The sequence below is a fragment of the Eptatretus burgeri genome, chromosome 4 (genome assembly GCF_056783735.1).
Source record: "Eptatretus burgeri isolate ZD-2024b chromosome 4, Ebu_testis_v1, whole genome shotgun sequence".
Classification (NCBI taxonomy): Eukaryota; Metazoa; Chordata; class Myxini; order Myxiniformes; family Myxinidae; genus Eptatretus; species Eptatretus burgeri.
The window spans coordinates 109,580,681-109,593,425 of NC_140964.1; the positions used below are offsets into that span (position 1 = coordinate 109,580,681).

General features: G+C 43.1%; 1 protein-coding gene across 2 annotated transcripts in view; it reads left to right on the forward strand.

Annotated features, from left to right (window-relative positions):
- Nucleotides 1-1,124: 1,124 nt before the first annotated feature.
- The window catches only part of PARL (presenilin associated rhomboid like), a 51,153-nt gene continuing 39,532 nt past the window's right edge, over nucleotides 1,125-12,745 (forward strand). The window contains exons 1-3 of one of the 2 annotated variants that reach the window (XM_085879696.1): nucleotides 1,125-1,283; nucleotides 4,897-5,041; nucleotides 9,365-9,484. In XM_085879696.1, coding sequence (XP_085735822.1) covers nucleotides 1,228-1,283; nucleotides 4,897-5,041; nucleotides 9,365-9,484 — 321 coding nt within the window. In that variant the 5' untranslated portion in view covers nucleotides 1,125-1,227. The remainder of the gene's footprint in view (nucleotides 1,284-4,896; nucleotides 5,042-9,364; nucleotides 9,485-12,745) is intronic. The other variant, XM_085879695.1, reaches the window with a different exon arrangement.

The window sequence follows — 12,745 nt, forward strand, 5'->3', positions numbered from 1 at the left end:
TACACATACATACACACATACACACACATGTACACACACATGTACACATACATACACACATACACACATACACACATGTACAGACACACACACACACACACACACACACACACACACACACACACACACACACACACACACACAGACACACACACACACACACACAGACACACACACACACACAGACACACACATACACACACATGTACACACAAACACACACACACACACACACAGACACACACACACACACACACAGACACACACACACACACACACACACACACACAGACACACACATACACACACATGTACACACACACACACACATACACAGACACACACATACACACATGTATGTACACACATACACTCACACACAGTATATCCTTTGATGTTGATGAGTTGATCCCGGTAACAATGTTGTATTTCCCTTTATTCTAGTGGGTGATTGGTTGTGGTTGTAGTTGTAGTTGTAGGTATTTCTCCACAAGTGTTCCCTCCTTCGTAAAAGCCCCTGTGGAGAGTTTTCGGGCATATCCCATAATGCCGTGCGCGCCGCCATGTTGCTTGTGCTCATTTTCATGGCAACGATATCATCAGTACCTCCACACTCCAGCACATTTATCTCGTTTTTTGTGACTTGCTGCAATGGAAGGTTACATTATTTGGTCTTGTTTACCTTTTATCGCTTTAGCTTGCTAACCAATGTGGCGCCTGAGCACTGCATCATGGGTACTGAAACCCCCTCCACACTCTGCATCACACAAATGTGAATTACTCCCTTTTTTAAAACTTACCCTTGCACAAAGTAAGGAAAATAAACCTCCAGTGTTGTTATTTTTGTTTTGTTGTTGTTGTACATGAAACCCTGTAATGCCGCAGTCATTTCACACAACAGCAACAATGTTACGAAACTTATTTTGGGCCTTGACCAATGGTGAAGCAGTTACTGTGTTCCTTCGAGCAATTTCACCAATCAGAAATCAGAATATTGATAGGAATTGGATTATCCAATGGCCGGTTAGTATACTGCGTGGACCGAGGAACACTGCAGCGTCCAGCCATTCAGCAACCGGTATACTAAACTGGTCAGTGCGCCAGACAGCCAATGAGGAGGCACCGCGATCCAGCCAATGAGGAGGAACCGCGATCCAGCCAATGAGGAGGAACCGCGATCCAGCCAATGAGGAGCGACCGTGAAGATTTTACGCGGAAGTGTGTTCGATGTTTTTTGTGATGCGGGGCGCGTTCCCCTCGTGCTTCCTTCGCCTCCGTGCAAGGTGTTTACCTCACATTTCTCGATGTCTGTCCCCATTATTACCGCTGCCCGACGAGCGAATCAATTTTTCTACTTTTTATGAACTCCCCTCCAGTCGTACGTAATAAGTAAACGTCCCTCCAAAGGTTGGCGTCTTTATAATGAAGCGATCGAGTACAGCGAATTGTAAAACTCGGCTCGACGGATTCCGTGTACAATTCCAGTGACGTCCATTGAATCCTGCAAACGCTCCTTGTGCTGAGGATCAAGCGAGTGTGATGAACGACGAGTATGACTGCAGAGGGGTTTCATTACCCATGATGCATTGCTCGGGCGCCATATTGGTTGGCAAGTAAAGAAGGCTAAATGATCAGCGTAACCTTCCCTTGCAGTAAGTTACAATAACGAGATAAACGTGCTCGAGGCTGGAGGTACTGATGCTGTCGTTGCCATGGAAGTAGAATACAAGCAACATGGCGGCGCGCACGGCATTATGGGAGAGTTCTGAAAATCCAGATCTTCACCAAAATAGAACCCAAGCTGTTCTACGATTCAGCTCCAGATACGATTCAGCAACCTCACCAATCACAGTTAGAGGTGTATTGTTCAACAATATACAAGTGGAAAGGCTTCAAAATCAATCTGTGGATATAACAGCAATGTGTTACCCTGATGAGCCCCAATAAGTGTGAAACTAGTTACTAGCTTCACTTTTTATCTGCTCGTTGATGGCATTTGATCTTGACATTTTTGCACTGCTGGAGGTCCTTCTGGGTTTGTGGTCATGACTGACTGATTGGCTGGGGGAAGCTTGGCCCAAGTTTTTCACCAACCGACTGGCCGGGCCTGACGTTCGACGAAGGTTAGGGCAGGAATTTGGAATTTGACCATGGTGCCTGCGGTAGCTCGCCTACTTTTCGTGAAGGACACCGTGGGATCTTTAACGTCCACCAGATAATGTTGCCAGATGAGACGCCCAGTTTAACGTCCATCCGAGAGATGGTGCACACATTTATGAATCACCCTGCCTGTGGGAGCTCGGTCAAGATTTAAACCCAGGTTAGATAGTTCAGTGTTGAGTGTGTGGTACCTCGAGGTCATCCTGCCAGTCCCATATTGAGGAAACAATAAGGAACTAATATATATATATATATATATATATATATATATATATATATATATATATATATATATATGCAAGTTGCCAGATCACGGCTGAACGGGGTAAACGTTGTAACCACAGCACATACAATGCTGAATGATACCTCATTAAGGATCTCTTCGGCCCAGACAGTGCACGTGCAGGTTTACTAATATCGATATTCATGCATTTTTGAGTGATATCAATTTTTGTTGCGTATGTAGTGTATAAACGTATGTAGTGTTTCGTTTGCGTATGTGGTGTTGTATATTCGAGTTGTTGGTTTGTACACGTACTGGAAGTAAAAAAAAAAACAACCCCAAAAAAACCTTTGCCATCAAAAAGAAAACCCCAATCTATTCAATCAATTCTGTCAACATATCATTTCCTTTCCATCGATTTACTTCACTGAGAAACCGTATCATTCTCAACAGTTAGTGACTATTATGCTGTTGAAGAAAAATCAATCGCAAAAAAAAAATACACTAATTTGAATTCACTTACAAAATGATTATATGACAAATGGAAACTGTGACTCCATTACTAATGCTTCCACTATATTTTCTATCTTTTGGTGTGTGTGTGTGTGTGTGTGTGTGTGTGTATGTATGTGTGTGTGTGTGTGTGTGTGTGTGTGTGTGTGTGTGTGTGTGTGTGTGTGTGTGTGTATGTGTGTGTGTGTGTGTGTGTGTGTGTGTGTCTATCTGTCTATCTATTTGTCTGTTGTAATATAAGAATGCCCTTGTGTTATGTCTGGGTAATGCAATTTTGTATTGTTGTCTGTCTGTCTATCTGATGGAAGAATGTGTGATCGATGTGAGAATGCGCTTTCACTTTTGAGGTGTTGTGGTGGAGGTGGAGGGCTTGAGCAGTTGGAGTGGGGGCAGGGGTTGAAGGCTTTGTGTTGACATGGGGGAGGTTGTGGACTTGGAAGTTGGGCTTGATGACTTGGGTTTGCAGAGAGGGCTTGAAGACTTGAAGTTGAGGACTTGGTGCTGCAATGGGGGTGGGGGTTTGAGGACTTGAAGAAGAAAGGGGTTGAAGACTTCGTCACATTTTACTTTACGTGGAATTTTCACGGGTCTCTACCATTATGCCGTCAAAGGACATTCCTGTCAAACTCCCTCAATATTCCACTCTATTGAAAACGAATTCCCTCACAACAGCCTGCTGGAACCGGGTTATCTGTTGGTTCACAATAAATATGGAGATTGATTTTTATACAATTTTCTGGTGGAGTTGTCTCATTTGGAAAAGGTGAGTAACTATTGAACCAGTGTGTCAGACAATTTACAATTTTTTTTTACAACATGCCTTCTCGGTGTTTACTTCCACAGAAGGGTCAGCTGTCATTATAGGGGCATTCCTAAATTATCTTTTCCTTTTGAATGTAAATTTTTAAAAAATAACTAATAGACATTGAGGCATGCAGTTTGTTGCACCATCTTGGAGCCCAACTCAGAGTTTTTCTTGACATGTCAGTCGACTTCCACATGTGCACCAATAGTGGCTCTCACAACGTCCGATATTCGATTTCAGTTCACCTTCACCGCAACATGTCCACAATCATACATTTTTCGGATAACTTTCACAAGTCGCAGCATTTTTATGGGTTACTCTACACACTGGAGAGATACCTGAAAGAAAACTGCAAATAAGAATTATGTAAAATGGTAGTAGGTTCTTGCAGCCATTTCAGTGAAATTGGATAACTTGAGAAGTTCCACAAAGCTTGTAAGATGAAAAAGTTTGCAAAAGTAGAGTTTAATCCTGAGAAAATCTATCTATTATAATAAATTTGGCTTATGTGGCTGTAGCTATGTCGCCAATATTCACTCATCGATTGGTCACTGCACTGTGCTCGGTTTTTTCCCTTCACTTGTCAAGTTGTTATGGCAAGTGGTTATACTCGTCAAGCGGTATCTTCTTCGTGTCTTCGAAGGTGGGCCAAGAGGGGCACTCCGGCCCGGAGACAAACAATTAAGAATGAAAATGGTTAAATATGATGTCTGAAGAAATGTTTAATGAACATGTTTTTGTTTCCATTGGCACCATTGGTGTCAGCAGAAAACATCATCACAATAGTCGTCATAAGAGTGTGTTTGTTGCAAGCTTCAAATGCGATCATATGGAGTATGATGTATCGTGATCAATAAAATTTATTTCAAAAGTGACAAAAAAATAAAAAGTGCATTTCCAAGAATGTGCAGCAGCACATTGCCCATCGAAGATGGGCCGAGAATGATTCTCACACCTGGAGGGCGGGAGTGTCCGCTAATGAAACTTCATAGTTTGTCAGTAAATCAAAAATTTATAGTTGGTATTTAAATCAAGGTCAAAGGCTTTGTTTATAAAATAAAGATTTTGTTTAATCTTGCCTTTTAATGTGGACCTCAACAAGTTCTGATGCACTTTTGTGTATGCTTAACAAATAAGCAACTACAAATGTAATAATTCTGCCCCCCCACCCCTCCCTTGGTCATTGTCCCTCCAGCACCCGTTCCTTCCAGTGTCGGGGGTTCAAGCAACGGGAGGCGTTTGTGCCGAAGTTGGAACAAAGGTTTCGGCGAGACAATCCAAGAGTAAACAAACCTCCATCAGTGCGTTCTCTGGCTCGACCGCTTCTCTTCACAGTTGGGGTAAATATCTTAACCTTGTTTTCATTGCAGTGGAGCACACGTCTGCTGGCCTTTGTCTGTTCTGTATGTGTTGGCTTCATTATTATTTATCTGTAGTGTGTGAGATTAATCCAGTTTGTACATAAGTTTTAATGCAAGGGTTGAGGAGCTGGGTGATGGGGCACATGGTCAACATATAGGAAGTGGGATAAAGGGGGAATATGTGGATGAGAACACATGGATAGACCACAGCATGAGTAAAGTAGTTGCAAGTGCAAGGATGACTGGGTCTTGATAGATGTAGAAAAGCTCAAAGGTAGAAACAAAAGAGAACATGAGGCTGTGTTGCGCAGAAGATCTTGAGGCCTGGAGGGAAGAGAATGAGAAAACAGATTTGTGAGGATAGTTCCACATGCGACGGAAGCATGTCACAAAAGAGTGGAGGTAAGCCAAAAGCTTTAATTTGGAGATGGTAACAAGTTAGGGTTTCTGGTGACCTGGATATGCAAGGGTTGGGTATCGAGTCAAGATAGTGAAAGTAAGGACACTGACTTCGAGATGTAGAGCATGGTAGAAAGCACTACAAAGTAACCTGCTATGTGTGACTGCAGGAAGTCTGATATCCAGTCGAGGAGGGGATTCAGGACAGGATACCATTCGCTGACATATTGGAAAGCAGGGCAGGGTTCCAGCCAGAATGAAATGCTCAGGAGATGTCCAGTGAGATTGTCTTGCTTGAGATAGCGGGCATCCATCCACTGTAAATATGGAGGAAGCAGTACAGACAGAGTGGAATGACCTGTGCAGAAGCCAAAAGTATCGTAGAAGACATGTGTCTTGAGATTTGTTGCATAAATAATTCCATTACTTTGCTCAGAGTACCCAGTTAAAGGGAGAGATGGTTGTGAGAGTTGGAACGGCAAATGTCAGAACGATGACAGGGAGATGAAGAGAGGTGATAGAAATATGGTAAAAATTTGTAGTATATAGAACCAATTGAGAAAGAGAAGGCTTAGATTTTTGTCACGTAGCTAGAACGCCAGAAGATGAACCCATTAAGGAGATGGTACATTTTGACGTGATTAGACAAAGACCAAGAGGAAGGCCAAATGAAAATATGACAAAACAGGAATGGGTGAATGACGACGTAAAAAGATTAGGTCTTAAGAAAGAAGATGCAAATGGAAGAACCAAATGGAGATATGCCATCAATTGACCAACCCCCTAAAATAGGGGAAAAGATCGATCAGTAAACTAGTGGGCATCCCCGCCCTCTGAGAGGGAGTACCTGTGTCGGTCCACCGAACACAGATGGCCCTGTTGCCCACCAAACAGGGATGGCCGTGTTACCCACCGAACACAGATTAGTATCCAGGGAGTCAATGAAACGTAGAATTGTCAAGGATAGCACCACAACCAATATTGTAATCACCAGGATGAGTCACAGGTGAGGAAAGCATGTGATGAAGACGCTGCACCGTAATTACCAATATTGTAATTACCACTGTGAAAGATGAGGAAACACGAGGTGATGAAAGCATGTGATTTGACGCCAAACCTCGATGGAGTGTTGTTTACTGACGCTGATAGCGATAACAATTGACATGAATAACGATGCTGGGAACAACGGTCACACCTAATTGGTCAGTGTTGTGACGAATCGACAAGTAAAGGGAAATACAAGCACACCCAATTGGTCAGTTCCTTGACCAATCGCCGAGTGAATATTGCTGACGTAGCTATAGCCACGCAAACTCCATTTATTATTGTAGATATGATGATGACTTTGCGTATGATGGAGAGAAGGCTGACTGGTCGATATTCTCGAGAATCCGTTTTGGCTTCACATGATGAATTTGAAGTAATATTGGCAATTGATCATGAATGATGCAGGCAAGCAGCCCTCAGATAATGATGCGGAAATGAGTCGAGAAAGAGGAGTATACAGAGGAGATGAATGAGTCTTGAGTATTAATGTGCTGTTTTTAATCGGCTCCAGCAGCAGTGAATGAGTTGAGAGTGGCAAGGAATTCTCCACTCTTGTGTGATGAAAATACACATGCTGTTGGATGTTTTCAGTGAGGGAAAGTATGATGAGTGTAGCGGGAGAGGGATTAGAAACCTTGGCCTTTTGCACAAAGGGAGGGTGAAGGCAATCAGCCTCAGCATGAGCAGTGTCCTTTGTGACGCTTTCCTTTAAGGGTGAACGAACAAACGAGGCACACGTACCAGAAACAGGCTTGAGCAACTGCTACCTATTGTTTGTGGATGGTGAGTGAGTTTTGAGTTTCGACCTCAGGTTCCCATCGGTGAGGTTTGCTTTTCAGGAGGAAAAGACCGGCTGCTTTCTGGAAATTTTCTCACCAAATGAATCATTTATTTATTTATTGTATACAAAGTCGAGGCTCATGGAAGAGCGAGAACACAGAACAAAAGGAACGGCAGGGCCATGGGCCAAAATAGAGGGAGACAGACAAACAAGGAATGCAGGTAAGAATGAGGGTGAGGGAGGACGCATTGGGTGAACAAGATGGATACAGAAGCAAACTCTCAGGAAGGACTAACTGGAAATTTGGAAGGTGGGTGGTTTGACGGGGATATAAAAGATCATGGTTTTGGATTGGGGACAATCTGAGATGGTGAGGAACAGTTGTCTTGAAGACCTGGAGGGAAGAATGACATTGGAGAGAATATGGAAGTTGTTTCCACAGGCGAGAAAGAGGAAGGAATGTGTGTAGGTGAGTGACTTGTTGGGAGGGGATCATTGTAAGGAGAGCTCGATACATCAAGGTTATAGTTTGATGGTAAAGGAAAGGGAGTAGAGTGTGAAGAAAAGATTCCCACACACTTTGTGTCTAAAGAGGGGAGTGTGCGGACCAGTCGGTGGAAGAGTTTGCGTACTACATGCCAGACCAATCTACCAATGCAACGACTGGATGCTGCGGTCGTGTCTTGGTGGTTTCCTGAAGACTGCGAGAGGGTCAGATACTTTCAAGAATACATTATTTGAGGATTCAAGGGGAGCTGAGTAATAGCAAGAAATGCTGAAGGGAAGTTGAACATGATCAAGTCGTGCAAATATTGGGAGCTATTGGGGGAAATATGGATTGGGAAGCCAACTGATTTGTGAGGTCTGAAGTGTCCATTTGGTTTTGACTTCGTGCCATTATGATCATCCCCAAAGCTTCTGGAATTGTGGCCATTTTAGTTGCCACAGATTTGGAGAAGAGCTAAAGCTATAGTTGGAGCATAAGAGAGAGTCGGTTCTTTGAGAGAATTTCATACACGGAAAGATGGAAACTGTCTGGAAATGGAAAGATGGAAAAATCACACTTGCAAAGATGGTAGACCTCACACAGCAACAAAACATTGCTGTGGAGTGGGACACCGATGCAGATATGTGAACAGGATATCTCAAAAAGTTGTGTGTGGATTCAAACAAAATTTGGTGGAGTGGTTGGGTATGTGACAAGGACAAAGTGATTAGATTTTAGTGAAGACCCAGATCCAGATCCGAATACTGGAATTCTTCAGTGATTCGTTGCCGTTAAAAGATGCAGCTAAAATCGATGTATACCACGATATCTCAAAACGTTTTGGACGGATTCAGCCGAAACGTGTTGGACAGGTTGAGTGTATGACAAGGGGGAATTGATTCGATTTTGGTGAAGATCCGAATCTGTATCTAGATTAGAGAATTAAAAATAATTTTCATCAGTGATTCTTCAGCATTGAGAAATGGGGCCATGAACGATATATCGCATGAGCTCTCAAAAAGTTATGTATGGATTATGACAAAACTTGGTGTATGAGTTGGTTAGTTAACAAGAATAAGGCAGTAGAATTTTGGTTCAGGTCAGCAGATGCAGCCTATCAGTGGGATAGAAAATGTAAACCGTTCAGTCTGGTAGAGGTATGCACTCAACTGGGTGCCGTTCTAGTTATATAAAAGTATTTATTAGTCCCCTACTGGTTTCACCGGAGGGGACTGTGGGTTTGCTCTCCGTCTGTCCTTCTGTCCATCAGTTCGCCCTACCTGTGGTTTTTCAGACTTTTTTTCCCATACCTTTTAACATATTCAACTGAAACTTGGTACATGGCTTTATTATGATAAGTTACAGAACAAGTTCGAGTTTCAGTGCATTCCGTCAAGTTTTCACAAAGTTATGCCCTTTTTGGACTAGAAAATATGACATTGGTTGGGGATGTGTATTGTAAAGCAATTCTCACTCTTGTTGATCATTGTCTGCAGTATAATTACACAATAATATTTGTGCCAGAATGTTTTATCATCATGGTAGATTGTGTGTTTATTTATTTATTTATTTATTTATTTATTTTAAGGGTTCTGCTGTCATCTTTGGAGGTGCAGCCATTTGGCAGTATGAGCGTATACGTGCACGCATCTCATCTACTCTCCTGCCTTCTTGGCAGCCAGAAAAACGTGGAGAACTTCGCAGACAGGTACGTATCATCACCAAGACAGAGTGCGAGAAACATAAAAGTTACAAGAACAATGTAATTATAATTATTGTTCCCGCAGGGAGGCATTAAGTGTTTCGTCTTGATGTCTGTGGTGTCACACTTTTTGGAAGAAGAAAAATAACGTTTGTTTTCCTTATGAGACAGAATTTCAAGTGCTACCAGTTAGCTAATCTTATGAGATGCCAGATGGTTATACTGGGAAGCATCAGCGATCTCCGATTGCAGTCCTCGAGTTTGATAAAAGTTTTTAGGGGGGAGCAGACTTACGATTTGCACTTGCACACATACATGGCACAGTGCGAACGGTTTCCTGACCCCTGCTGGAGAACGGGGGGGATTACTAGCCATGCCACAAAATATATTTGCCCCACCTCCCCCAATAACCCACCCCTCTTCCGCAGGCTTCTCCTGTAGGAAGCGAGTGTTTCTCTTCTTCTTCTTCTTCTTCTTCTTCTTCTTCTTCTTCTTCTTCTTCTTCTTCTTCTTCTTCTTCTTCTTCTTCTTCTTCTTCTTCTTCTTCTTCTTCTTCTTCTTCTTCTTCTTCTTCTTCTTCTTCTTCTTCTTCTTCTTCTTCTTCTTCTTCTTCTTCTTCTTCTTCTTCTTCTTCTTCTTCTTCTTCTTCTTCTTCTTCTTCTTCTTCTTCTTCTTCTTCTTCTTCTTCTTCTTCTTCTTCTTCTTATTCTTATTCTTCTTCTTCTCATTTCTTGCTGACGTGCCATGGGTGTCAGCTTTTAGTCCTGGTCCTGACATGGCTGCCGAGAAAATATCCCATTGGATTCGCACTGATATGGCCTTTTATATTCCCTCACGTACGTATCTATCAAGTGAAGGTTCATTCCCATCCATGGTCCACTCCAGCTTGTGCATCAGCGATTGTTCCTCACAACCACTGTTTCAAGCAGTACCATGTGCAAGAGTCTCTGGAGTCCAATTGTCTGTTCCACAAAGCAAGTAACCTCTGTAAATGAGTTCTCGAGCATGCTAAGCAGCAACATGCAGCTTCTGTAGCCGATTCCATTGCAACTCAGCGACCTGGCTTGAGGGTCTTTTGGCAGATTGCCAACAGTGTACTGAACCGCAATAAATCTTCTATACCTCTCTTTCATGGACCTGAGGTTGTTACTTCATATCATCTCTGGATAAGGCTAACCTCTTCAAATTGCTTTGTTTCTAATTATACCCTCAATGATCAGGGACATCCTCTTCCTCATTTTCCAGCTCGTATAGACTCTGATATTCCTGTTCCATTTATCACTCCGAAGAACGTTGCCAGAATCATTCGTACTCTCAATGCCTCAAAAGCGACTGGTCCTGATGGAATCCCTGCGATTGTATTGAAGTTGTGTTGTCTGGAACTATCATCGATTCTTGCCAAGCTAAACAACCTGTGCTTGTCTGCTTCGGTGTTTCCTTCATTCTGGAAAGTGGCTTTTGTTGTCCCTGTTTTCAAGGGTGCTGATGAGCATTCTGAGCCAAGCAACTATTGCCCCATCAGCCTGCTTCCTGTAATAAGTAAGGTATTTGAACAATCAATGAACAACTTTTCAGCCATCTGGAGGGCAATGAACTACTCACTGACTGCCAGTATGGCTTTCACCATTCCCGCTCTCCTGATGATCTGCTATCCTTATTTGTGGATCATTTCAACAGGGCATTGGAGCTCAGTGGTGAAGCACAATTAGTTGCTTTGGATATCTCGAAAGCTTTTCATAAAGTATGGCACAAGGGTCTGCTCCACAAACTTCAGCCATATTGTGTATCTGGAGTGATGCATTCAATCATTTCGGCTTTCCTTACAAATCGCAAGATGAAGGTGGTACTTGAGGGTCCATCTTCTCCAACTTGCTCCATCAATTCTGGTGTTCCACAGGGCTCTGTCCTTGGTCCCACTTTTTTCCTTGTTTATGCCAATGATCTTCCTGATAATGTTCTGTCTCAGCTAGCCATGTATGCTGATGACTCATCTCTTTACTGTACATCTGCTGATTCACTCAACATTACTGAAAATGAGGTTGGAGTTTCGCTGGATAATGATTTAGAGAATGTGTTGAGGTGGGTGCACGATTGGTTGGTAACCTTCAATGCAAAGAAAACTAAATTGTTGTCCATGTCTCACACCAGAAACAGGTCTTTCCCTTCTGTGCACATTGGGTCTTCAACCTTACCAGAATCATCCGAGCTTCGGCTTCTTGGTCTGGACATCTCCTCTAACCTCCATTGGGATAAGTACATTTCCGGTATTGCTATTCGCGTGCTTCCAAGCGAGTTGGTTGTCTTTATCGGCGCAGAGGTAATTACCTCCTGATGCTGTTTTGTACCTGTATAAGGCAACTATAAGTCCCCTCATGGAGTACTGTTGCCACATTTTGGCTGGAGCACCAACCTGCCACTTATCGTTACTTGATAGGCTCCAGAAACGCATTGTTAACCTGGTTCGTGTGGAAATGAATTGAGCTTTTCAACCGCTCTCTCACCGTAGGTCAGTTGCCACTCTTAGTTTGTTCTCCAGAAATTTTCATGGAAAATGTTCTGCTGGACTTTCTAACTTGGTTCCTCCTATAAACGAATGTTTTGACGCAAGACTCGGTTTGCGATCTCTGCACACCCATGCACAAAAACAGATCCCTGTTTCTACAGACCAATCAGCCTTCTCCCAATCATCAGCAAGGTTATGGAATCCATCATCGCTTCAGACATGAAATCCTTCCTCTTCTCCAATGGCTTGATTTCCAATCATCAATTTGGTTTCAGACAAGGTCACTCTACCCTGGATATGCTGCTTCTGCTCTCCCATCAATGGATGGAGGTCCTCAATGCCAGACAGGAAATCCGAGCCGTATCCCTGGACATATCACGTGCTTTTGACACAGTCTGGCACCCTGCACTACTCACCAAACTCTCTTCCCATGGTATTCAAGGCCATCTCCACTCATGGCTCGCAGACTTCCTCTCCTGTCGCAGTCAACGTGTGGCCCTAAATGGAGTTCTTTCATCCCCTCTTCCTGTGCAGGCTGGAGTTCCTCAAGGTAGCGTTCTGGGCCCTGTTCTTTTTCTGGTTTTCATCAATGATCTCTCGGACTCTCTGGAAAATCCTCTATTTCTCTTTGCCGACGACTCCACCCTCTGCCGTACCATCTGTCATCCCTCAGACCGGCAAGCAGCAGCTTCTTCACTCACTGCAGATCTGGATAAAATCACAAACTGGTCCAACACGTGGAACATGTCTTTCAATCCAGACAA